The sequence below is a fragment of the Camelus dromedarius genome, chromosome 11 (genome assembly GCF_036321535.1).
Source record: "Camelus dromedarius isolate mCamDro1 chromosome 11, mCamDro1.pat, whole genome shotgun sequence".
NCBI classification, from domain to species: Eukaryota; Metazoa; Chordata; class Mammalia; order Artiodactyla; family Camelidae; genus Camelus; species Camelus dromedarius.
The window spans coordinates 55,592,244-55,619,656 of NC_087446.1; the positions used below are offsets into that span (position 1 = coordinate 55,592,244).

Consider the following 27,413-nt stretch of genomic DNA (forward strand, 5'->3'; position numbering starts at 1 on the left):
CACAGGGCAGCTGTTATTAGCTGTTATTATGATTCCTGTTTTGCCCATGAAGCGCTTGAGACAGACGTAGGGTAGTGAAGAAACTTGACGGAGGTCACATGACTAGTGAGCGATGAAGCCCATTTAGGACCCAGGGGTGTGACTGCAGGTTACTGACGGTAGATCGCAGTACCTGACACCGATGGAGGGGAGGTGGCTTGTCCCCGGGAAGGAGAAAATTCAGGATTTCATTCTCAATTCCTTTCCGCTCTACCCTTCATCCCCGGGTCTTTAACAACTGTTCTCAGTGTCATTTCTTTCCTTCCTGCCATCGTCTCCCTCCCAGCCCTTCCAAATTTTAGCTCCTTGTTTTACATTCATCTTCTCTCATCCTGGTTCATGGCCTCTTCCTTCCCTGCCGCTTAACCTTCACGCTGCTCCTTCACGCTGGCCTGCTGTGTTTTGGATCCCTGGTTTCTGCATGTGGTTCTGAGTCCTGACCCCACTCCCTCCAAGCCCACACGGGCTGGCCCCACTCTGGGCAATGCCAGGGGCTCACGCCCTATGGGAGGGGTCCGGAGACAGTAAACTCAGGAATGTGGGAGCTTCTTGGGTGTCTCACGCTGCCTGCAGTTATGGGCCTAAATGGCCTGTCTGCTGGGTGGAAGGGTTCCCCCTAGGGCTGACTTTTAATTCCTCTTCTGGCCTGTTATTTCCCTGCTCAGGTCTGCAAGTTGGAAGCTGTCAGGGAACAATCGACCCTTCTCTGGCAAAGGGCTGGGCCGCCCACCCTACGTCAGTGGCCTCAGAACACAGTCTGGTTTTGGGAGGGGACAGCACTGCCCTGCATGACAAACAGACTGGGGAGGCTGGGCAGAGCTTCTGCCCAGGGGCTTGGGCTTCTCAAAGGAGGCATCCTTACAAGAGGTAGGAGGATGTGGGCGGAAGCCTGGGGAGGAAGTCTGGCCAGTGCTCTGCCCTCCTGCCCCTCCCATCTCCCCAGTCAGCCTTCTTAGCTCTGAGGGGAAGGGGGAAGGTCTGGTGTGCTCTGAGCCCTCCCTGTCCTGGGAGGAGGTCTGGAGGAGGAGGGGAACTGCTCTGTGCTCCATCACCATTCCAAACAGAGGGCTGGATACCAAACACATTACACATGCATTTAATAGACACATTCCTGTGGGGGAAGAGAGGGAGCCCTCACTCCCAGCAGGCAGCTTTTAAGCATCGTGAGTTAGGTGGACTGACATGGAGATGGCCTGGGAGAGACAGACTACCCATCTCTGCATCTGGAGGGAGGGAGGGAGTGAGGTGGAGCTGACGGAGAGTCTTCGAAAGATGAGCTGTGAGTTTTGAAAGTGAGCAGGCTTTGGCACAGAGTAGATGCCAGGAGCAGTCTGGGGACTGTCGAGAGGGCAGAGACTGGCTTAGGCTGGGGAATGGGGTTTAGCCAGGATGCCAGGCTTCCTGGCACACAGCTGAGCCTCGTGGAAGGGAGGCAGGGAGCAGCACCTAGGAGAGCGGGGGCCAGTGCAGGCAGGCCGGGTGAGCTGGCGGAGCGGGCTTTGGGGCAGGGGTGAGGGAACGGCATGGCTGCCCTTAGTGCTTGTAGCTTTTCCGGCTGGAGGACGTGGTGGAGACAAACTTGACGCTGGAGCCACTGCTCCCGGCGCCCCGGTTGCTACAGGCACTGAATCCAGCGCCCCCCAGGCCCGCCCCCAGGCTGTGCCCGCCACTGGTGGTAAAGGAGAAGCTGCTGCCCCCACCAAGGCCCAGGCTTCCGCCTCCAATGCCGCTGCCACCGCCGTAGCCACTGGAGACGGTGGAGGTGACCACAGCTGCCGGAAGAGAGGAGACGTGATCAGGATCAAGGGCAGGAAAAAGGACATTTGGGGCATCAGGGCCAGTGCCCCGAAGTCCGTCGGGGTACGGGTGGGTGGTTTCCCTTCTTCCAGCTCTCCCGCCCCCTTAGTGAGGTCACTGCCCTGTGTCCCAGCCTGGACTCCCCTGCGCCCCAGCGCCCCGCATTCTCCCAGCCCAGAACGGCTTCCTGCCTCCTCTCTGCTACCTGGGGCCTCTCTTTTTCTCCCAGAACTACTGGGGACTTCTCTCCTCTGGGAAGCTGTCCACCTGCCTTCTCCTTTGGTTCCCCCGCACTCTCCCCTGCTACTCTGTCCTCGTTTGCCTCTGTGGGCCTGGCTCTGGTGACTCTCCTCCTTCTGGAAGCTCACAGTAGGGCCGGCATAGGTTTCCCTTTGTGTCCCCTGGTCTATACTCTGAATCCCAGAGCGGGGCTGGAATATTTTTGACAGACCCATTGACGGGTGACCTGCTGGCCAGCCAGCTCTGCCCCTTTCCTCCCGCCAACCCGCTCTTTTCCTAACTTTCGTAACCACCCATCACCTTAAACATCTAGTACCCTCCCTTCGGCTCTTCAGAAGGAAAGTTGAAACGAAAAATGGGCTCTGTTATGGAATGAACTGTGTCCTCCAAAAGGGTGGGTTGAAGTCCTGATCCTCACTACCTGTCATGTGACCTTATTTGGAAATAAGACCTTGGAGATGTAATCAGGTTAAGATAAAATTATTAGGGTGGGATCCAATCCAGTGTGACTAGCGTCCTTATTAGAAGAGGGATGATGTCCATGAAGACAGAGGCAGGGGAATGGCCACATGATCACAGAGACAGAGATTGGAGTGATGGAGGAACTGGCAGCACCACCAGATGCTGGGAAGAGGCAAGGAAGTGTTCTCCCTACAGGTTTAGAGAGAGCAGGGCCCTGCTGACACCCCAGTTTTGGATTTCTGGCCTCCAGAACTGTGAGACAATACATTTCTGTTGGTTTAAGCCACCCAGTTTGTGATACTGTGTTGTGGTGACCTTAAGAAATACAGACTTTTAGGTACTGTCAAGACAGAGGAAACTTTAGAGGTTATGTCCTCCATTCCCAAAATTAGCTTTGAGGGTCTCTGGAGCCACTAGACAAAGACCTCAGGGAAGCAGGACCCCTGGGTGGTTCAGAGGGATCCGCCTTCTAGAGTCTAGGGTTAATATAATCAATGGCTTTGGTGAATCGCGCATAAAGAGAAATGAACTCACTTGCAGAGTGTGAGCTGTAAAAGTCCTTTCTTGGCCTCACGGTGCCAGCACTGAGCTCTGTAAGTGATGACTGGTGCTCTTACCAGCTTGCAAACTAATGCTTCTCCTGTTTCTGAGTAGCTACACCCAACTGCCAGGTTTTACGAAGCTCCCACTGCCTGGAAACCCTTGGTAACTACAGTTACACTCTATCAAATTAAGCTGAGCAGCAGGGCTTCTCCAGGAAGGGGCGCCTAACTGACAGCGCTCTAGCGCCCAGTGCGAAGGCTCCCTCCAAAGGCTGAGGGCAGATGGGAGTTTTCATATCCTGCCTGCAGCGAGCACTCATCTCTGAGCTAGACTTGCAACCCCTGCAAGAAAGGTGTGGAATTCTGGGAGGTGAGGTGCAGCCAGGGTCCTTCCAAACCAGTGCGGAGGTGTTACAGCAATCTTACCATTGCTCCCTCTGTGGCATCATCTCATTTGCAGAGAGGTAAGAATTGTGACATTAAAGATTCTCTCCTAATGCAGTTCTTTTTAACCAATTCAGAGCCTCGAAACTGCTCAAAATGAACTCCATGGGTGGGATGCCCTCCAATGCCCCACGCATCCCCACCACCCTCCAGCATGCCCACCACCTCGGCAGCCCCCGGGCACGTACACTCCAAATGTCATACTCACAGATGTTAACTGGAGAAACACCCTCTCCACTCAGCCTGATTGGGAGGAGGGGAAGAAGGAAGGTTACTGTGGCGTCCAGCAGCTTGTGAGCATTTGAAAAGGCATTTTGGCAATTGTTTTAAATGCGCTAAAAAAAACCCTTAATTATTTTTACTGTGGAAGTCATGGGTTTGAAATTATTTAAGTACCGGTAGTAGTAAAAATTATAAACTAATGAATGAAATAATGTGGAGTTTGAGGTTCATAGGAGTAAAACTTGTAATTTCAGAAACACACTTTTGGTGTAAACTGGGTAGTCACCTTAAGAAAATTAAAACTAAGCGTACACTAGTGTCAGTTGGAAAGGCAGGGCTGTCATCGAACAAGATCTCTTTTTCAACAATGGGCTATTGTCACTCACTGAGGTTATTAACAGGTGTGGAGACGAGTCTGAGTCATACGTGTAACGATAGCAATAATCAGTCTATCATTGTTGAAGCAACTAGAGTAATTTTGCTTTAGCATCTTGAGGACAGAAGTGGCATTCATTCATAATCATACACTTAGAATCTTAAAGAGGGCTGCCTACCCGTTACCGACATTATGCCACTTAATTCTCTCAACAATGCCATTAAGGAGGTATTATTATCTTGGTTTTACAGATGGAGAAATTGGAGGTCAGAGAGGTTAATTAACTTGCTCATGATCACAAAGCTGGATTTGAAGTCAAATGCATTTGACTCCAAAGCCCACGTCTTTGGCCACAAAATCGAAAGATGGCTAACATTTATTGACCATTTGCTGTGTCCCATACATTTTCTCAGAGCTTCATGTGTAGTCCCTCACTTTAACCTTCTTAATGACATGAGATAGAAACGATGGTTATCCCCACTTTACAGGTGAAGAATGGAGAGGTCAAGTAATTTGCCCTTGGTCACACAGCTGGTAATTGGCAGAGCACAAGGTTCTCATTGAGCTTTGGGGATCGTGTGACCTGGCCTCTCTCTTCCATCACTGAAGAAATTGAAGGCCAGAGAGGAGACACTGACTTTCCTAAGGTTACATGGCTGGTTAGTGGTAGACCTCAAAGCCCAAAGCCTAGTTTATCCTCAGCCCAGTCTTTCATACCATACATCCAGACCTGCCATGTAACCAGATTTCTCCTTTGATAGAATTTAATTGTTTCGATCAGATCAGGGCCTAGATTTCTATGTGGTGCTAAAAGTAGTTTGTACCTCAAATATGGGAATTTGATAATGATTCACTACGTGGAAAGAAATTGCACCTGTATTCTTTGTCACAGCCCAATTCCACCTACATTTTCCTCCTTTTTCCAGGCAAGGAGGGGCCTGCAGTAACCTCGGAATGCCGAGGCAGCGGGGGGTGGAGTTTGTGCGTCTGCCCTCACCTGCACTCCTCGCCCTCTAGCAGCTTGCGGTAGGTGGCGATCTCCACGTCCAGGGCCAGCTTGACGTTCATCAGCTCCTGGTACTCCCTCAGCAGCCTCGCCATGTCCTGTTTGGCCTTCTGCAGGGCCTCCTCCAGGTCCATCAGCTTGGCCCGAGCATCCTTGAGGGCCAGTTCTCCACGCTGTTCTGCGTCGGCGATGGCTGTTTGCAGGCTGGAGCACTGTAAGGAAAGGAGGAAGCCATGAGGTTTACTGACAGCCCCTGGAGGTGTGGTGCTTCTTGGGTAGGAGTCCTATAAGGGTGGCAGATTGACCTGGGAAAAATGAGTGTGTGGGGAGCGGTCGGTCCTGCCAGAATTTACCTGCTTCTTGACGCTGTCGATCTCGGCTCTCAGCCTCTGGATCACCCGGTTCATCTCGGAGATCTCATGCCTGGTGTTGCGGAGATCATCGCCGTGCTGGCCCGCTGTCTGCTGCAGCTCCTCGTACTGACAGAACCAGAACCAGAGCAGAGTCAGTCACCCCGTACAGTGCCGACGTGGGCACTTCCTGTGTGTACAGCCTGGCCCTCAGTGCTCCGAGCAGGCCATCCATTCACTCATCATCCACACATTTCCTTGCTCATTTCTTTTCTTTTTTTCAGGGGCAGGGGAGTATTTATTATTTTAAATGTAGGTACTGGGGATTGAACCCAGCACTTCATGCATGCTAAGCACGCGCTCTACCACTGAGCTATCCCCTCCCCTCGCTCATTTCTTGTGCCCATCTACTTGCCAGCCATGTCCCAGGCTCTGGGAATATCACAAGAGCATAATAAGACCCCCGCTTTTCTTGTTTTATAGTTTATTGGGAGAGATAAACAATAGTCAAGTCAGCATATTATCGAATTTATAGTTCCAGACTGAGACAAGTGTCCCTTAGGAAGTGAGCTGGGGCCTATGAGAGTGTGATAAAAGAATCTGACCTAGATATGGAAGTAGGGGGAGATGGTCAGGGAAGTCCTTTCAGGGGTGGAGATGCTCGAGCCGTGTGCTGAAGGAGTGACCTAAGCGATTGGCTTAGGGGAGACTATTCCAGACAAGGGAAATGGCCTGTGTGTGAAGCCCCTGTGACAGGAAATAGTGTGGAAAGCTCTAGGGATCAGGGGCGGCTTGGTAACTGTCCTTGGGGAGTTCTTGGTCATGAGATGTACATCCAGACCAGTTGCGACCAAGAATTTTCCCCCAGACGCCAGTACTGGGGAAATAGGGAGATGGAGGGAAATGGTGTTGGATGGAGCCCAGGCTGTAGAGGACCTCATTCTGAAGACTTTGTAACAGAATCTTCCATCTCAGTGGCTCTCTGTCTAATGGTGCGGATCCAGGACATACTCATTCAGGAGGAATAAATGCATCCTGTCTCCTCAGACTGGAGAGAACCCACACCTTTCTCAAAGGAAGAAGAACCCCTGCCTGAGTGAAGATCTGTCCAGTTTTGAAAGTGCTGAATAGCTCGGCTTCTTAGTTTCTAGATACGCACAGTTAAAGGGAACAATGGCCTCATCAACAAAAGGAATCATTTACCCCGTGGTAAAGCGCATCCCACCTCCACTCACTGTCAAGGGGCTGCCTCTGCCTCTGCCCTGTGCACCCCTGGCACCTGACACCCTGCTTCCTTTCTAGGAGGTTGCAGTGGTAAGGACTAAGGCAGTGCCCAGAGCAGGGCAAGGAAGGGAGCCAGCTTGTAGGCGAGCAGCTGCCCTGGAAAATCATCTACATTTGGCAGAGAACTGATCTCATGGGTTAGACCATCCACGCTACTCCATCCCTCCAAAGCCTAAACCTTCTGGCCATTTGCACCTCTGGACAGTAACTCTCTATGGGCATCCCAACCTCCCTCTTCTCACTACAAATTCTCTTGCTCAGCAAAGTGCTCGTGTCCACCTTCCAGCCCCACAGGGCTGCTTGCTCAGCCTGAAACCTCTCCCTAGTCCTTGGCAATCTTTCGTCCCTTGCTGCTTCCAAGACAGACTGAAAGTCCACCTTTTCTTGGAAGCGTTTTATTAATGCTGTCTTCTTCCCGTCTGTGACTGTTCATTCACTTCATGGCCTCCCAGACCTTGGGTTTCTTTTGCAGTTTATTCATTCACAACTCTGGAACCCTGCTTAGCATGTTGCAAGAGCTCCATAAATATATATTGAATAAACACGCCCTTTAGAAACAGCTTTATGACTGTTTCTTGGTTGTTTCAGAGTCTCACCCAGCCCCCAACCACTTAGTAAGGGAGTGGTGTCCATTTGAGCACCCAGCATTGACTGACCACATATCAGTGTGCATGTGTATCCAGGTTTCCATGCGCATTTCAAGCTAAGTTTTCATAGCATCAAAGACTCTTCTGCCAAGTTGAAAGAAACAGAAATGGTCATGCTTCCTGGGGCTTATGGCTAGTGGTTAGATGATGATCTGGGGCTTCAGAGAACTAGCTTTGGAGCCTCTCACGGAGGTGCTCATACTCACCTTGGTTTGGTACCAAGATTCAGCCTCGGCCTGGCTGCGGTTGGCAATGTCCTCGTACTGCGCTTTGACCTCGGCGATGATGCTGTCCAGGTCCAGGCTGCGGTTGTTGTCCATGGAGAGGACCACAGATGTATCGCTGATGTGGGTCTGGATCTGGGACAGCTCCTGCAGAGCCAGTAAACTCAGTGTCAACCCAGCATAAAGAAGAAGGGGTCCTGAAATCAGGCGGTTGACCACCCATCTAAGCCAGGAATCCCTTCCTTGGCATCCCTGGCAGGGATTCTTCCAGTTCTCATGCCAGCCATTTAGGGGCTCCCATGCCAAACCCTGAGGAGACTGAGTCACAGATCAGTGTGATGGGAGTGTGTCCCCAGCATCCCTTCTCAAAGCTCCCCTCTGTGTTTTTACCCTGAGTGTGGAAGGAAGGTAAATGTTCTCTGAATCCAAATTATATCAAGTTGAATATGAAATATGTGATTCATATGCCAGCATTAAAGTTTTCTTCAGGGTGATTTTTAGGACCCTGCTGCCCCAGCACAGTGTGACTTCATCACCCCCTACCCCTCGTCCTCTTCCACAGACCCAGGTCTCTGCCTCAGAGTGGCAGTGCCCAGAATGAGACATCTTCAAAGGCCAAGAAGCACCTGAATAATGAACTGAGAGGCAGCTTGCTTTTTTGAACTTTCCTGAGAGGGGGAAGGGAGAGATGGGTCTTGAGTCTTTGGGAATGTTACCCAATAGCCTGGGATTTGGAACCAGCACTCCCTCCTTGCTACCCTCCAGAACACTTGTAGGCTCTTACTGCCTCAAAGAGCATCCGGAAGAAGTGGATCTCATCAGTCAGACAGTTGACCTTGGACTCCAGCTCCACCTTGTTCATGTAGGAGGCGTCCACGTCCTGGAATGATAGCACAGGATGCCCCTCTGAGACCCTGGCCCCAGGCAGCATGTCCAAAAGAATCTGGGCAGACTCCTTCCCAGCCCTTCTAGATTAGATCTGAGCAACTCTGGGGTTTGGAATTGGGGATGGGTGATTGCTGGGAACTGCTGGCTTGAGTTCCCTGGGCTAACAGAAACCCAAACAGGGTCACTGAGGCCATAAATGTGAAGGGAGCGTTTTGGCAGGTTTGATTTTTCTAGCTAGTCTCAAGGTTGCTGTCCCTGTTTTTGGGTGGCCCAAGGGTGGGTCATCTCACACTTCAAGATTCAGTTTTGAATCTTCTTCTTTGGGAGACGTTTCCACCCACCTTCTTCAGAGACACAAACTCATTCTCGGCGGCCGTGCGCTTGTTAATTTCATCCTCATACCTGTAAGCGCAGAGAGGGGGCATGTCATTGAGCAAGGGCTTGACTGAACCTTAGCAAGAGTTAAGACACCTCAAATCCTCCCCAGCTCTTCTGCTGACCTGCGTGTGACTTTGGGTGATTCACCTAACCACTATTCCTTCCTCTATAAAAGGGGAATAATTTCTTCCGCCAGATTTTTTTTTTCTTTTTTCTTTTGTAAGACTAGAAGGTGAGCCTGGAGCTGATGGGAAGAGAAAGAAGTACTTGGGCAACTCCATCTTCTTAGAGATGCATACCTCCAATCTTTAAAAACTTTTGCTGCCTCAGGTGCCTGCTGGACCATGGGGGTAGACTGTGTCTGTTTAGGACGCTGTTCCAGTTAATTTTGATATGTTTTTGCTAAACCTCAGGGCAACCATTTAAATAGTGTGCTTTCAGTAAGCAGGTGTTGCTCTAACTCAGAAACTCAGGGCGAGCCGGCTAAGGGATCGGCGAGGACCATCCTTTCTGTTGGATACCTCACATTCTGCAGCCTGGATGACAGCCAGTCAAATTTGCCTCCTCAAGGAGGATCAGACTGCCTGGTTTATACTCTCAGGTGAATCTCAGAAATGTAAGCATCTCAGTAACAGAACTCATGGCCAATGGAGTTAAATAATATGCTAACTGTAAACTAACACATTGCTTTGCAGAGTAGCAATGTTTTGTTAGATGACGCAGATATCCCTTCTCGGTCATGCAGAGTTAAGAATGGGCTTCTTGTTAATAGTGATGCATGAGATGAGAGTCCCCTTGTTATCCCACACCATGCTGTCTTCATCTCATGGGATAATGACGGCAAGTTCCAAACCTCCCTGACATGGGCATTTCCTCCTTTGCACCCCTCTGGTCCTAACGAAGAGGGATCCTGGGATGACTGAATGTGACCAGAAGGGACTCACACTCACCTGACTTTGAAATCTTCCACGACATCCTGCATGCTTCTCAGCTCAGCATCCAGCCTGCCCCTCTCAGTGGTGATGCTGTCCACCTGCCGCCGGAGGTCGTTGATGTAGGCCTCAAAGAAAGGCTCCAGGTTCTGCCTCATGGTCTTGGAGCCCTGCTCCTGCAGGAGGCTCCACTTGGTCTCCAAGACCTTGTTCTGCTGCTCCAGGAACCGCACCTGGATGGGGAAGGAAGAGAAGAAAGTCTTGAGAAACCGGGGAGGCAGAGCCAGCCATTCCCAATTAAGACGGGAGAGAAGAAAAGTACGCTTTTCATCTGATACTCATCTGCCAATGATGTAATTGCCAACTCCAAGTCAAAGTGGGAAAGCCCTCGAGGTTCCCCTGATGTTCTCTGGGGCTCCATAGAGCTAGTGCAGTGGGGCTTGGAGGCCTTGATAGGGAGCCTCCATCCCTGGATGAGCATGTCTACACAGTCTGCTCTGGGTTAGGTTGGTTTGCCCAGTGGACTCAACAACTCCACTCCTCTCTTGGTGTTGACTGAACCAGCCAGCAAGGGTCCCCAGGAGGATGAGGGGAAATTCCCACAAGTCCTGTGGGGCAGGCTGCCCCTACCCCCGCAAATGCCTCTGCCCTCAGGAGATGTTTGTTGAGCGGATGCGCTTTTTCCACAGGAATGTTGGACCATCGGGACTCCAAGAGTTCCAGCCACCCCACCCCCATGGACCAGATGCAGCCCCCAGCTCACCTTGTCGATGAAGGAGGCGAACTTGTTGTTGAGGGTCTTGATCTGTTCACGCTCCTCTTTCCGCACCCGCTGGATGGTTGGGTCGATTTCCAGGTTCAGAGGCATGAGGAGACTCTGGTTGACAGTGACCTCTTGGATGCCTCCAGAGGGGCAGACGGAGAAGCCAGGGCCCCCACAGCCAAATCCACCGCCCACCCTGAACCCGCTGCTTGCTCGGCCACCAAAGCCACTTCGGAAGCTGCTGCCACACCCACCAATGGAGACCCGCTTTGTCCCCCCAAGGTTATAGAGGCTGCGACTCCCAAAGCCAGCCCTCGTGCCGCTGGTCCTTCCCAGCCCCCCACTGGTCCCCGGGGAGCGGGCCACAGAGACAGAGCTGAAGCGGGCACGCCCGGTGGCTGGGATGGTGGCCGAGCCTGTGCTGAAGCTCCTGCGGCTGCTGGCCTGGAAGGTGATGGAGGACTGCCTGGACATGGTGGCTGCGAAAGGTTGGCGAGGAGGGCTCCTGATGCCGGTTCGTGTTGAGTGGGAGAGTGAAGACAGGGCAGCTGGGGAGCCCCCTGGGCTTTTATGGGCCTCCAGAAGGGGCGGGGCATGCTCGTGCAGGCCTCTGATGGCATCCCCTCGGCGTCTGCCAGCCCTGAACCCACACTCAGCTCCCCTCTGGAAGTGGTGTAAAAGCCTCTGGTTGGTTCCCTGGCATCCCTCCCCCACGTGGAAATGCTTTTCCAGTCACAACTTGATCAGCAGATGAATGAGAGGCACATTAATTGCTGGCAGTCATGTCCTAGTTACACATCTTGTAATGGACTCAGAAAACACTGCCTCATTTCTAAACCGCTTTCTTAGGCCTGGGACCAGCTCCCTCCTGTGCAAACACCTTGTGTCAACCCCAGTGACTGCGGCTCACTCTCCCTGTCCCTTCCTGTTCCTTAGGTGCGCATCTTACCCCCGAGCACTTTCCCAGCAATTATTCCGCATTCCTCCCACCACCCCTCCACCGAACCCACCCCCTCCTGCCCAACCTGTCCCTCTGGATCTTGAAAATCCTGCTCAATACCCATCTGTCTTAGGAATCCACTCTGTTTTGATTGCCCCTTTATTTTATTCGGAAGCTGCCATCTCTATTGTGTGGGTCACACATGACATTCTGGGTGTGTTTGTGCCCACACATATGTCCTGTCTACTCCAGTACAGGGTGAATATCAAGGCCAGGCCCCCTGCTCACGTGGGGAAAAGTCGTGAGAGTGGGAAGATGAGCTTGTGTTTTTTTTTTTAATTTTTAAATAATTTTTTGGGGTGGTAATAGGTTTATTTATTTTTGGAGGAGGTACTGGGGTTAACATCGAACCCAGGACCTCATGCATACTAAGCAAGTGCTCTGCCACTTGAGCTATACCCTCCCCCTGGGAAGATGGGTTGGAATCCCAGTCCTGTTGCTTCCTAGTGGTGAACCACGAGCCCAGTCATGAAAGTTCTCTGGGCCTCGATTTGGGTGTCTGGAAAGTGGGGTTTGCGATGACTGCTCGAGTGGGCAAACAAATTTTGCAATGCAGAGGATGCATAAATGCCGAGCCAAATGTTTGTTGAGTCTTCTCTCCTGATACCATCCCGCGTGTGTACAGGATGCACCAGCAGGGTGTCCGTCCTGCAGCAAGTCCTGTGCGGATTTGGAAGAAGCACAATACACATCCTTTTTCTTTCATAACAGGCTCCTGGTCCTGTTGGGAAAACAAAATAGAAGCACTCTGAATAACTTATGAAAAGGTGGTACACGGTAAAGCACTGCCTTCTGGCTCTGTTCGAGGCTGCCTTGTTCCAGAATCTGCCTGACTGGCCCCTCCTCCTGTTGATGGCCAGGGATTCCAACCCTTCCATCATCCATCAAAAGAGCTCCAGTGTCTACACTGAGTAGAGGACTTGTTCTTTGTTGCCCTGTTAGTCCTGTTGACCATGCCTTCCAGCCCCCATCAGTCTAAGCTGATAAGGCATCTCCAAGGCTCCTCGCTCCCTTTCTTCTGCATCTCACCTCCCCGACCCCACCACAGGGGCGGGGGAGAGTCAGACAGAGAAATTGTTAGATCTTCTTTGATCTTGCTAATTTCTATTTTAAAATTGACATTTAGTTGATTTATAATGTTGTGTTAGTTTCTAGTATACAACATAGTGATTCAGTTGTACGTACATACATATATATATATTCTTTTTCATTGTAGGTTATTACAAAATATTAAATATAGTTTTCCTGTGCTATACAGAAGGACATTGTTCTTTATCTATTTTACACATAGTAGTTTGTATCTGCTAATCCCAAACTCCTAATTTACCCCTCCCCTTTGGGAACCATAGTTTGTTTTCTATTTCTGTTAAGTCTGTTTCTGTTTTGTAAATAAGCTCATTTGCTTCATTTTTTCAGGTTACACATATAAGTGTTATCATACGGTATTTATCTTTGTCACTTAGTATGATAATCTCTAGGTCCATCCATGTTGCCGCAAATAGCATTATTTCATTCTTTTTTATGGCTGAGTAGTATTCTATATCACATCTTCTTTATCTAGTCATCTGTTGATGGTCATTTAGGTTGCTTCCTTGTCTTGGCTATTGTAAATAGTGCTGCTATGAATATTGGGGTGCAGGTGTCTTTTTGAGTTAAGAGTTTTCTCTGGATATATGCCCAGGAGTGGGATTGCTGGATCATAGGGTTAAGTCAATTTTTAGTTTTTAAAGGAATCTCCATACTGTTTTCCATAGTGACTGCACCAAACTACATTCCCACCAACAGTGTAGGAGGGTTCCCTCTTCTCTGAACCCTCTCCTTTGCTGCCTTCTTGCTTCCTGCAGTAGGTTTGAAGAATGAGAGAGTGAGAGAGGAACTGAAATGGATTCAGTCTCTGTTTAGTGGATGAGGAAACTGAGTCCCTGAATGGTAAGTGAAGCTGACCATCATTGCCGAGCTAGAGAGAAGCAGAACTCGATCCCGGGGTCTCTTCATACAGGTGTCCTTTTGCAGGGACAACTGATGGGTTGGCAGCGGCTCACCTGCCTGGAATGGCAGCTTAGCCCTTGGAGCAGCATTCTCTGTTCTCTGGACTATTTCCTCCTTGGGACTGAGGCCAGGGGGTGGGCCTCTTCTCCATTGAGAGATTGTTTGAGAGTCTCAGTTTCCACAGGGAACCTGTGAATCATCGCTTTTGTTGATACAGGCCAGGAGGAGCACAGGAGTTCTCTCACCTGGTTGCCAATGTGTCCAGGTCCTCCCTGGGGTGGTGCGTGCGTCTGAGGTGGAAAGAATCATTGTCTTTGTTTTCTGTGCTCATGGCATGATAATTCTCCCAGAAGAGGGGACACTTGTTTCCTGAACCGTGCTGAATAAACTCTTCAGAGCTCTCTGTGGAACAAGAGCTGGGGCAGAGTTGAGGCTGGGAGTGCCTGAGCTGGCGTGTCCACGGGAATGGGGGCCCCCGAGCTCCCCGTGTGGAAGCTGCTCCAGGCTGCCTTCCCTCCTGGGTCACGCCTTTCTTTCACAAGCCCTCTCCTGGGAGCCCCATTCCAGGCACCAGCATCTCGTCTCATTTCCACTTATTCCCCTCAGCCCTCACCTCTTGGTTGAGGCTGCCCACTTCCTTCCTTCCCTCCTTCCTCTCTCTAAAATTTCCACCTGGACTCCTCCTTCCAAAGGCAGATGGTCTTACTTGCTGACTTTGCTGAAGCAGATAGAAATAGTTAAGTCTTACCTCTCTTCCTCCTTCACTTCCTCTTCTATGACCTTTGACTTTTGTGGTGACCTTTACCCTGGTGGATGATGTCTCCATGAATGCCTAGGACACCCTGGCCTCTCCAACAGCCTTTAAAACCCCCAAACTGGGGAGTGGGTAAATCTCAATAGTAGAGCATGTGCTTAGCATGCAGGAGGTCCTGGGTTCAATCTCCAATACCTCCATTAAAAAAAAAAAATTAATTAAATAAACCTAACCCCCCCCACACCCCAAAATAAATAATTTAAAAAAAAAACAAAACTTAGAGACTGTGAACACCCTTGCTTTCCTTCCTGCCAATGAGGTTTTTTGTTTTGATTTTAACCTCCTTTAGAATTCTGCTTTGAACTCTCCCCTGAGAAGCCTTCTCAAATAAATTGTGCCGAGGACCTTCACTCTTGTTCCCTGAGCAGGCCTGTGCTTGGCTTGCACATTGGCATCCTTTCCCACCTGTTTGGCTTCCTGATGGTCAGGGGTCACCTCTGAGGGTTGGGGTGCGTCCTTTCCCCTGCCCTGCCTCCTCACACCTACATAGGGTGGGAGAATTCACCCAGCACAGGCAGTCTAACTTCAGGAAGAGCCTTATTAACGCATCCCTCTTTGTTCTCCAAATCTCCTGAGTCTCTCCAACCCTGTATTGTTGCGTTTGTCTGGGAGGAGTCTTCTTGAGGTTTGAGGTGTGGTGGATTCCAAAGCCTGGTATGCGCTCTGGTGACCAAGGCTGGGAAGGCCAAACTCCTCCATTTCCCCGTTCCGGGCACCTTCTGCTTAGGATGGCCTCTCCCATCTCAGAGGGACCCTGAGGCCCTTGGCTTTGGTGGATTTCAAGGCTACTGGGCCAGGGTGGTAACCAGGGCTTGAGGTTGGGGAGGAGGGGAGGATGGCCTGGAGACCTGCCTTCTAAGTGTGTGGGACGCACCAAGGAGCTTTCCAACCAGGCTGGGGCCAGAGGAGGGCAGGGTGGAGGGGGCACAGGGGATCAGGTCATCCCCTAGAGCAGGCTGGCCTAATGCACAGAGCCAGGGTCCCTGGGCACAGCATCTGAGGACCCAGGCCCCCTCCCCTCACCCCCAATCCTTCAATATGCTAGATCCCTCCTCGACTGCCCCCTCCTACTGTCTCGGAGAGTCCTGCCCGTAGCTAATACCTACTAGCACCTTCTATATGCCTCCCTGTTCCAGCCACAGCAGATACAGTAGTGAGCAAAGCAGACCAACCCCTTCCCTCCTGGAGCTTACACTGAGAGAGAAAGGAGGCTGAGGTCGTTGGTAGATACAGTCACAACCTGGGTCTCCCAGCTTACAACTCCCAGGGGCTGAGTGTAGAGAAGGTAATTCTGTTGTGATGGCACCTGAGATATCCCACCAGAAACACTCTTCAACCTTGACCATTCATGCCAGGGCAGCCGACTTGGTGTCTCTAACAGGCACCACCCAGCCTGCCTCTACAGGGGTCAGACCCTCCACCTCACAGCCCCCTCTGCTCCCACATCCAGTGCCAACAATTCCTCTTTCAACGTGCCGGTTGACCTCAAGTAACCACCAAGATTGAGGACTTGGGACGTGCACTGGCATGTAGCAGCCCTCACCTGGGCTGCTCCCTTCCACTGAAACCTGGCCTCTCACTTGGGCCCAGATTCAATGGGCGAGTGCAGAGCCTGGGACAGGTGGGCGGGAAGCCCTCAAGTCCCCTTCATCAATTTTAGCAGCAAAGTGAGATGCTCTTTCCATTCAAATGTGTGCTTAACAGAAGCAAGATGGAGCAGCCCCTGTCCTCCACGATCAGGAGTTTGAGATACACCTGATGGATGTGGACGCATGAAGCACACAGACACACGGACACACACATCTTAAGAACATTCACAAAACGATCATCTACATGTGAATGTGGTGCCGACTGGGTGTGTCTGGATGGAGAGGTGAAGCGAAGGAACAGAGTCAATCTTTAGAGCTGAAGGAGCCTCAGAGAGGAAGAAACCCAGAGCAGGAACCACGTGGCCATTGGAAGCCCAGTCGGAGCTCCCAACCGCTCTGACACCTCATTTGCTCTGAGCCCCACTCACATCATTAGAGCCTGCTGAGAAATGCCCCTGTCGCCTGGGAAGCACAGATGGGGTTCTTCCCGGAGGGAGGGGGTGGGACGATGCCAGTGTCTCGAGGGCCCTCACAGTGTGCCCCCACAGTAAGCAACTGGAAGCAACTGGTGTGTCTTGGCCATCAACCTCTGGCCACTTTAATGACCTCCCTTGTCCCCAGAAGTGGGGCACTTCACCAAGTCCCTCTGGTTGGTGCTGCTGAACAGGACCATTGCTGGGAGAGGAGAGTTGGGGAGGAATGGGACGCCGGGGTGGCTCTTCCTGGACCGTCTGGGAACAGAGAAACACAATACCTAGAAACCCCGGCGACGTAAACATGGCAAGTCGCCACAGCCTGTGGGCACCGGCTGGGTGGGCCGGGCGATACTCGAGCACCAGGGAGGCTCTTTATGCCATCCCATTGGCTCGTTCCTGGGCTCAGGGGCTGCTGCAGAGGGTGAGAGTGTGTGTCATCAGCTGGGAAGCAGCAGCCGGAAGTGTCAGCCTCACCCCCGTGCTGGGCGTGCCCTGCCTCAGTGTCTCATGAATGTGGACATCGTGGAAAGGTTTTCCTCCCTCCTGCTTTCTAATCTCATTCTCTCAGCCCCAGTTACTCTGACCTGAGCCTTCAGGCAAGATGCATTTGTTCATTTCTTCTTTCAGCCAATGTCTGTGGGACTTACAATGCGCTAGTCCCTGGGATAGTGAAGGGGGCCCCGTCACCACCCCTATATCCAGGAAATGGGCCATGATGATACAATGTCACCGAACGTATAGAAGTAGGCATGGGACTGGCACCTGGAGCTGTGACACACCCGCCGGGTGTCCAGGAGGCCAGGCTGTGACCTTGGGTCTGGACCCCAGGTGCTTGCTCTTTGCCTCAGCTCCAGAAAAGTTCACGAAGTGCACGTTACAGAGGTCCCTTTTTTGGGGATGAGGAGAGTGAGGCCCAGAGTCCCATGAGAAGTTGAGAGTAAAGCTGGAACTTGGACTCTTGTCCCCTGTCCCCTAGCACAGGGCTGGTGCCCATACCAACCCAATCCCTGCTAGGTAACAGGCAGCTGCTCTGCACCATGTCCACCCCCGGGGGCTTGCTGGGCTGTTAGGAAGATCAAACGGATATATATGAGACACTAAGTCATATAAAGTGGCATAAAACTGAATTTTAAAATGTGAAATTCAGACAGTGAGCAGCATGACTGATCCCAGGATGGCTGCTGAGGGCTGCAGACGAACCTCCAAGGGCCACCGTTCAGGCTCACGCAAGAGGACGCAGCCTCCTGAGCATGGGAGGAGAGGCGGGGGAGCCGGCGTGGTTTGCCATTTCTCACTGATATATCACAGAGTGACTCCGTCCACAGAGCCTTGAGATGGGATTGTGCTGATCTGCTGAATGCACACCCACCTTGTCTGTAAAGCTGCGTTCCTGTCTGAGACATCTCGGTAATGCACTGTTTACCTGGGTATTTCCACTGGGGGGATCTTCTGGGTGTGGGGCTATGTTTTCCACTATCCTCCGGAGGGCTGGGCCCCTGGGGCATCCAGCTTTGGTCTCGGAGTCCCTGCCTCTTTCTGGACTGTCTGACACCCTGCTGACCTGCAGGCACCGAGTGAGCACACACTGATGATGAGGATGGTGACAATGACCATGGTGTTGGGAAACCGAGAGCCATTAAGCTGGGAGCAATTGACTCAAGGTAACTAGAGAACAGGTAGCTCTCGGTGCTTTGCTTTAAGAAGGTAAATATTCAAAAGCCCAGACACACAGGCATGAAAAATTAAGACCCATGACTCATTATTGCAAAAGAATTCACCTCTTGGAAGGATTCAGCAGACGACTCTTCCAGTTGGCCAGCTCTCCTTATCACCTGCAGTGTGATTGACTGACACACAGCCTCCCAGGAGGGCTTCCAGGAAAAAGCCCTCTGCAAAACCAGGTCTATGTCTGGAATCTGATGGGAAGAAATAGTTTCCACAGAAGGGACCAGCGCCATGTCTGTGATGCAGGTTACAGCGAGCGGCCAGAGCACTGCTCCCACCTCCCTTCCAGGAAAAGGGCTGAAATGGTATATGACCCTGCATCAGGGCTCTCTGTGTGATTAACCCCCATGGATATTCTGAATATGCTCCCATCTGGCCAATGAGAGACACTAATTCCTTTTAAAGGAATGCTTCAAAGTGCTTTCCATGTGCCCCGAGCACTGGTTTATTAAGCAAGAGTCTGCCAACCTGGAATGAGCCCAGGTTGAACAAATGAAAATGACAAGCGAATTGGGAAATGGAAGGTGTGTGGAGAGGTGAACGGCATTATGCTCGGAGGCCGATCTGTAGCCACCAGGGAAAACCCTTAAACCTCAGCAAGGAGAATTCAACTCAGTATCAAAGGGTTCTTATGGACTAATGTTAAAGGGGAAAAATCCTCTCTCCAGAGAAGCTGTGACATTTCTGGAGATTCTTTCTGGAATGATTTAGAGGGTATGACTCTGCAATGAATGGAGATCTTTTTGTTGGTTTTGTTTTGTTTCGTTTTCCTGGAGCATGTGATGTCTCCATGAGATAAGCACCTCTACGCTCTATCTTGATAAGTTTATTTAGGTATCTATATTCTCTGCATTTAGTTCTAAAATGTGGTTGCCCTACATCTTTTAAAATTTCCCTCCACTTGCAGGCATTGACACTCGCTCAGCCTCTCTGAAGTTGGACCTGCCGTTGCTCACCTACCTTCATACTTGGCACACATCACCTTTGCCTCCATTTACGTGGGATGTGTGTGTGTCTGTGTGTGTGTGTGTGTTTATGGGTGTAGTTCTGACTCTGCCAGGTGAGAGAGATTTTTTCCAAGAGTAGGCACATAATTCAGTTGAATTCAATCAGTGCTAAACAAAGCATCTACCTACCTTTAAATTACCTGCAGTGTCCAGAAGGTAGCTATGCCGCAGGTGACTTTTCACTGCATTGCAGAGTGACTTTGCTGGGTTGCTGTGACACAGGGTATATGTGAGCATATAATGAGGTTTGGAAAACATGCTTTGAGACGAGTGTCATACAGGCTAAAGAAGGTCACATCCCACTCGTCACTCCCTTATGACCAAGGAATAAGCGAGAAGTCAGACTAGGAAAAATAAGGCTGCAGAGACTGATAAGGGCTCTCAGGAGGAGGGAAGACACAATAAAGCTTGGGTGGAGTCCAGGCTGGAGGAGGAGAGAGCAGGATGCTGTGCCAAGTTGGGCAGAGGCAGTCACTCCTCTTCCTCCTAGTGTGGGCTGGATTCTCAAGCTCAAGGGCAACACCGCTTGGCGTTTGCCCTTGGTGCTGGGTATGTCACCAGCTGATGTCATGATCCAGCAGATGCCCATTTGAGGTGAGGAACCCACTCCTGTGTCTGCTCTTAGCACCCCAGCCCAATGGCATCTCCACCAGAGGGCAAGCAAGCCAGGAAGGGCTGCAGCAGTGGGGGATGCCAGGTCACAGTCCCTCCTTGTCCACACCTGCACCTCTCCACATGGTCAGAGAGGGAGGTGATGGAGCCAAGAGTCCGTGGGCGAGTTGGCACCTCCCTAGACCTGGGAAGAGTGCAGATTATGAAAGGAGGCAGATCAGTCCTTGGATCTTGGCTCTGCCTCTTTCTTGTCACTGAATCATAGCTGGGATAAAGTTTAGCAGGGTGGTTGGCTACATAAATCAGAAACTCTCACGCACTACCTTTCAGTGATTAGAAAATATGTAGAATCTTTAAAAAAAGAAAGAAAAAAAAAGGACACTGTTAACTCCTATAAAACAGAAGCAGAGTCACAGACATAGTAAAACAATCTCATGGTTACTGGGAAAAGGGGGTGGGAAGGGATAAATTTGGGAGTTTGAGATTTACAAATGTTAGCCACTATATATAAAAACAGATTTTTAAAAAGTTTCTTCTATATAGTACAGGGAACTATGTTCAATATCTTGTAATAACCTTTAATGGAAAAGAATAAGAAAACAAATATATGTGTGTATATGCATGACTGGGACATTGTGCTGTACACCAGAAATTGACACATTCTAACTGGTTGTACTTCAATTTAAAAAAAATATGACAGAAAGAAAGGGTTCTAATTCACAAGGCAAAGACCATTAAGATACCTAGGGAAACCAAATAGCGACAGCAGCCACAAAACAAAATGCACGAGGATAACCAGAAGACATTGAAAACAAACAACAAGTAGAAATCGCTGTATCAGAAACCGTCAAGGAATGGAAAGCCTTAGTAATGACAGCAGTGTGATCACACAAAGAGCTGAATGGAACAGAAGAGAAATTGTGTGAATTTCAGCATGTAATTAAAGTCGTATTTCAGTGGGGGCAAATGAGGATATATTGTATGGAGCAAAAAGGTACAAAAGGTAAAATCACATTTACCCAAACTCCCACTTCTCAGAATCAATCACTAATATTTTGACTTATGTATTTGCTGTCACCCTTTTCTTCACATTAACATCCTTTAATAAATCACACACATAATCAACAGTCTATGGCTCAAGTTCTGGCCAAAATGGCCAGCTGGCTGTATTGCTGTCTCCTTCCCCCAGGATCAAGCCTGAGAAATTGTAGAAACGCAGGGAAGCCATGGATACTAGGAATCACTGATGATGACACGGAACTGCGAGAACCCCCAGAGGAGCCCAGGGCTGTGTAGGGGCAGGGAGTAGCTGTAGCCTGGGGCTGTGCCTCAGGTAGCAGGGAGGGGCTGGCGTGGAGGGAAAGATCTTAGGTTTGTCCTTGCCTGTAGTCTGCCCCTTCACAATAGAAGTTCGGAGCGGCAGCCCAGCCAGCAGTGCCCTTGTCTGTAATTTAATGCCAGTAGTTCAGATATGTCTGTAGTTCATAGGTCAGATTGCCCTAGTTAGCAAATAGAAATATAAGCTGTGCAGTTCAATTTTAAATTCAGATAAACAACAATTTATTTTTGTATAGGTGGGTTCCATAAAATATTTGGGACTTACTTAGGCAAAAATATTTTTGCTGTTTATGTGAAATTCAAATTTAACTAGGCATCCTCTGTTTTGTCAGGTGGCCCTATTCACAGGCGACTGACATAGTAACGCCTGCTGGGACTGTCAGGCTGCTGGCATGTAGTTGGCCTCCACAGAACTGGGGACTCATCCGGCCCTCACTCCAGGGTAGGGAGGGAGGCCTATAAGTCACCTGCTGTCATGGAGTTTCTCACATGGGGAGGGAGAACCAGAGTCTGAGCCTGGCTCACTGGGCAGTTTCCCTACCAGCTTTTGGGATTTTGTACGGCCTGGCAGTTCCTAAACTCTGCTTCCATCATGCCCTTGATGTCAAACCCTACAGCTGTGTGATAGCAGGGTAGGAAGGTCACCAAACCTCAGAGGTCTCCTCCATCCCTGAAGCTTCTGTCTAGTGACCTGCTCTAGCCCACTTGTGGACAACCGTGGAATAAGGCTAGACTGCAACTTGATTCGTAACCGGGGCAGAGGGTCTCTACCGTAGCTTCACATTAGCAAAAATTACTATAACTGAATTGAGTGTTGTTGGTCTTATGGATTTTTTCCTTGCTTTGTGCTATCAGGACAGGACCTGATATGGAAAGCCTGAGGAACCAGATTCTAGAATAAGCTTGGGTAAACATGGCTAAAAATGTAGAGAGTCTGTTTCTGCCTAAAAGTCAAAATTATAACCCTGACACTGATATCTGGGAAAAATATAATGAACCTCTAACATCTGTTTTGCTTGTCAAAATTTGTATAAAAATTTACACTGAAAATGGTATTTGGCTATCTCATCACAAAAGGAGAATATTTTCACCCAGGACCACCTCCATGCTAATCTGAGTGTCATCTGTCAACATGGACTATCTTTCAGTCTCATCTTTTGCCAATGGCACTTCAAAACAGAATCTCTAAACAACACTGTTCAGAGGTTTTATTAATTTATTTCATTGACTTTTTTGACAGCTTCATTTTGTTTCAAAATTATGGAATATAATTTACAGATGGTACAATCCACTGTTTTTAGGAATACAGTTTTATGAATTTTTACCAGCATTTGTCAAGAGGAGTTCCTCAGTGGTACCCAACTATCTTGGGGTAAAAGGATATCCATTCCAACTCATTTAGTACTGCGTGGCTTTAACTCCATCCCCCAGGATCTGGGGATGTTCCTTTCCGTACCAATTGGTTGGACTGATACATCTCAGATGTATCAAAGCAACAGTTTTGTAGCAAAAATCTGTATTATCATAGAGCAGAATCAAGCATTTTGCCTTCCTGCCAACTGGCCTCTGTTCTGTGGGATCAGTACTGTGGTTTCCCAGTGGTGGGTCGGGGCTGTGGAGGGGGGATCTCTGAGGGAGTCTCAGAGATCAGGGTGGGGATCAAGCCACCAAATGATGGAGGTAGAAAAACAAAACCCCTCGGTTATCAGATCATACTGACCCAGCTTCCAGGACCCTGGCTTCCCTTTCTTTCCCAATGCTTTTTCAAGGACTCCATTTTGAGAAATAGCCCCAAGGAGCAGAGGGCTGAATGCTTGCTGGTAGTCATCCACCCACAGGATAACTGAGTATCGCATGCTGTTGACCGACAGAGTTGAGTGTGAAGCCGGGTAGGCTGTCAGTGGGGCTGAGAGGTAGTTCTCCAAAGATGAGAATCAGTGCGTGGGATGAGAAAATTTCAGAACCAGCACGTGATCAGCAGTACAAACTGACACAGAATCTTTATATTAGAAATCTGCTTTATTCAACACAACAAAAGAAAGCAAATAGAGCAGGGAAATAAATGCACATGAGAGGGTAGTGTCAGTACTGATTTGGGACACTGCTGGGGAGGATAACTTACTCACTCTATGGCGAACTCCTGAGTCTAGCGATAATGGGCCGGACAGTGAAAATTAAAGGGAAGATTCCCTATTCTATTAGCATGATTCAGACTGAGCTTCAGTTTTCAGGAAGGGCAAAGTCATCTTCTTCCCAGAATCGTGGCAGACTGATATAACTGATAAAAAGTTGGGAACAGCAAAAGGGATCTACACGTCTTGAGATGCTGATTGTTGATCTTCGGATGGTGAGTAATGGAAGCTCCGGTGAAGCCAGCAGGGACAGAGGATGTGAGGATTTAGCAACTTCAGCTCTAACTCACAGACCAAGAGAAGCTGGAGGTAAGAGAGAAGCAGCAACCTGAGGAGAGGGGGATGCAGCTGGACAAGGGGACTGAGACAATGTTGGACCAAGCACCAACAGGAAGACTTCAGTGCTTGTAGCTCTTCCTGCTGGAGGAGGAGGTGGCTGTGTACTTAATGGTGAAACTGCTGCCCCTGGTGGAGCTGAGGCCACTTCCTAAGGCTCTGCCATTCCTGGAACTGAAGCCACCTGCAAGGCTGTGACTGCTGCTGCTGCGGGAGTAGCCACTGCCGACACCGCTGGCACCGCTGGCACCGCCATAGCCACCGGAGACGGTGGGCTGCACGTGGCGGTGGTTTATCTCAGATCGGTCTCCAGATCCTGTGGTTGAGCTCAGCAGTCTCTTGCTTGGTGGTATACAGGTCATCCTTTTGTCTGTCTACCTTGACCTGCAGATCCTTATACTGCAGTCCAGAAGGATAGAGAAGCAGTGTGCACGGGGGGAGAGGCAGTGTGTGGGGGCTTCCATATATCCAGAATGCCTTTCAATTCCCAGACGTCTGATACCAAACGATGTTACATCTCCTCTGGAAAAAGTAGCTGGCACAAGATTGTTTGCTGCAGAACCATTGAATGGTTCAGTACCATCACCGAGCACCTAGTTTTTCAATAAACTAGTGATGTTCTTTCATGGTATCTATGGGATTCACAATCAGGAAGAGGTTGAAGGCAAAACTCAGTAGTGCAGTATCATTAAACTCCTTTTTTCTTTTCACTCAGTAGGCTTAATTGTAAATTCTTTCATTGTCTACAAGAACTGAGCAATGACGAATCTCCTATGAAATTATCCATTGTCTTTGTATTTCAGACTCCCCTCAAAAAGCTGCAGTAGGCTGGTGCAGGTGAGTGTAACCATTTGGGAAGGGCACAGAATTCCTCCCCTGTTGCTGGTGACTTCTCACCTTGCTCTGGTGTGAGGATCTGGCCTCAGCCTGCCTCATGTGAGCAATCTTCTCGTATAGGCCTTTGACCTCAGAAGTGATGCTGTCCAGGTCCAGGTTACGATTGTTGTCCGTGGAGAGGACCACAGAAATGTCTGAGCTACGGGACTGCATCTGAGAACACTCCTATAAGATATGGATTGTTAGTATGTCTGCTTCCAGTGATACATCTATGAGATCCAACTCCCCAATATTCTATCCACTCAGACTCTTAAGCAGAAAAATAAACAAATCAATGATCAGACAAGGTGAGATGCTCACCATCTCAAAGCAGGAATCTATCTGATCACCAAGGGTATTTATCTTGGTGGACAGTTTAGTCTCATCTGTGCAGCATCCACATCTTAGGAAAGGAGGAACAACTTGGAGTCAGCTGACCCCCACTCCCAACTTACCCAGTATCTTCTCCTCCCAGGTGTGGGCTTTTCCAGCCTTCAACAAAGGGACTGGGACACCAAACATTGATCAGGTCACCTTCTGCAGGGTTACAGATGCATTCTGTGTGCTGCAGGCATATTGATTTCTCCTTTATATCTAGAAGGAAAGGATGAGGAGAGGTGCTTGAGCCAGTGAGTAAAGGATTTTGAAAGAGTTTTTCTTGACCCACAATTTTTTATTAATGGATAACTCTTGAATCAAACTATCAGTCCAAGGAGCCTGGGATGTGACTGCTCTCTCATCCTCTCCCCTAGGGTGTACTTGATAATGAAGTCCATTGCCCATATTTGTCATTCCAGTTCTTCTTAGGCAACAATTTATAATTTTAATGTCCACCAGAAATTTTTTCCTAAGCAATCATGCCCACAACTGGGCCTAGTCACTCAATAGACTTGAAGTGTGGGCTTCAGAAAACTGAGTTAATTTTTCTCCTGTAACTCACTTGTCCTTGAAATCCTCCACCAGACTTTGTGTGTGCCTGAGCTTCGAGTCCAGGTGGCCACTAAGGAAGAGAAGAGATTCCTTCTACCTCCTGAGGTTGTTGATGTACTGCTTAACTGTGGGCTCCAGGGTCAGCCTCATGGGCTCGGATCCCGCTCCTGCAGCAGGATCCACTAGGTGTCTTGCCAGACACAGAAAGAAAGGTGTCTGTATTGCTAGGTTTCCCAGCAGGCTGGGGTGGTGTCCATGGTGCTGGGCTACTAAGAGAATGTACAGAGACTTAGACTGGGGGGTGTGTTCCCATGATCTTTTTTCTTCTCCACCAGCAGATCTCACTGATGAAATTCCCCCACAGACCTTTGAGCTGTTCCTGCCCTGTAAGTTATTGTGCTTATCAGGGATTTTTCATTACTTCCTCTCTTTCTCTTGACAAGCAGAATCAAAAATGTAATTTAAAATTGTTTTTATCTGATATATTGTACAGAGCTTTATTTTTTCCAGAAGATTTCAGTAAAAGGGATGCCAAATGTTACATAATGATTAGATTCTAATCTGAACTCCCATTTAGTGTGTGTACTACTTCTAAGCATGTGCTTCTTCTAAAACATTTTTGATAGATGGTCATACTCTGTTTCTAGAATAAATTCTTTTTTAAAACAGATTTTAGATATTTGTACATCTCAAATGTTTCTTTTTCTCATAAGGATGAAAAATGGTTTTCTTTTCCTTTTCTTCTCTTTTCTTCCTTCCTTCCTTCCTTCCTTCCTTTCTTCCTTCCTTTCTTTTTTTCTTGTTGCTGGAAAGGTAGGCCAGTGCCTCAGAGCAGATTGTGATTGGCTTTTGTATCCCATTGTAGACCCTTCAGTGGTAAATGTTAACCCATTCCATTCTCTTATTTCCTTTTCTTTGCTCCAGGATTATCAAGAGTTGAGAGATCTTCCTAGACAAGAATAAGAGGCATTTAAGGGACTCAGTTGTCCTAAATGATTTCCATCACCTTCTGCCTGTGGTCCAAATGGAGCCAGTCCTGCATCCAAGTGGAGAGCTAGCCTGAGTCCCCTCCTTCCTGTCTCCCGCACCTCCCCCTAGTAGGGCATTTCTTGGTTTCCTAGTTTGGGGAGTCTGAAATCCTAGTGGAGGGCAGGTGGTCCTGGCTCACCTTGTCGATGAAGGGGGCAAACTTGTTGTTAAGGGTCTTGATCTGCTGCCGCTTCTCAGTTCTCACTCGCTGGATGGTGGGGTCGATTTCCAGAGTCAGAGGAGTGAGGAGACTCTGGTTGACGGTGACCTCTTGGATGCCTCCAGGGGGGCACACAGGGAAGCCAGCGCCCCCATAGCCACCAGCAAAGCCAGCTCCACCACCGAGCCCAGCTGCACCACCAAAACCGTATCCACTCCCAGCTCCACCTCCAAAACCAAAGCCAAAGCCACCTCCGAATCTGCTGCCGTATCCGCCACTGATGGCAGAACTGCCCCCTTCGATGGAGATCCTCTTGGTGCCCCCCAGGCCATAGAGGCTGCGACTTGCCAAAGCCAGCTCCTCCACACACTCCAGCCAGTCCACCACCGCCCCTGGAGCGGGACACCGACACGCTGCTGAAGCCAGAGCGGCAGACCCCAGGGACTCGGGCTGAGCCGGCACTGAAGCCCCGGCGGCTGGTGTTTTGGCTCCTCACGGTGGATCTGCAAGACATGGTTCTGAAAACGAGAAGGCTGAGGAAGATGTGAGAGGCTGGAGGGCAGAGCTGAGAGGAGTTAAAATATGAGATGAGCTTTCAGCAGCCATTGTGTAGGGAGAAATGTTCTGGGCTCAGTCCTGGAAGGTGAGCTTGCAGGTTAGGAAGAGCTGGGCTTCGGAAACAGTGAGATCATACCTAGCTTATTAGAAAAGATATAAAATATGAAGAATGCATTTTTGTCTTCCTTTAGCCAGGGAAAAATTCTCCTGCTTTTGATTTTTGATTGATTCAATACAATAAGATGATT

The 27,413-nt window shown here is 49.5% G+C and overlaps 2 protein-coding genes across 2 annotated transcripts; both read right to left on the minus strand.

Moving 5' to 3' along the window:
• Positions 1-1,112: 1,112 nt before the first annotated feature.
• LOC105094593 (keratin, type II cytoskeletal 75) lies at positions 1,113-11,138 on the minus strand. The gene is made up of 9 exons (XM_010986661.3): positions 10,595-11,138; positions 9,850-10,064; positions 8,863-8,923; positions 8,418-8,513; positions 7,616-7,780; positions 5,482-5,607; positions 5,120-5,340; positions 3,733-3,767; positions 1,113-1,811 (listed from the first exon to the last, which is right to left on the minus strand). The coding sequence occupies exons 1-9, from the start codon at positions 11,066-11,068 to the stop codon at positions 1,573-1,575; spliced, it is 1,632 nt and encodes a 543-aa protein (XP_010984963.2). The 5' UTR covers positions 11,069-11,138; the 3' UTR covers positions 1,113-1,572.
• Positions 11,139-23,674: 12,536 nt separating this feature from the next.
• LOC105094609 (keratin, type II cytoskeletal 6B-like) lies at positions 23,675-27,121 on the minus strand. The gene is given in 4 exon segments (XM_064491241.1): positions 23,675-23,887; positions 24,510-24,674; positions 26,587-26,952; positions 26,954-27,121. Coding segments are annotated over 4 exon segments (912 nt in total).
• Positions 27,122-27,413: the final 292 nt, after the last annotated feature.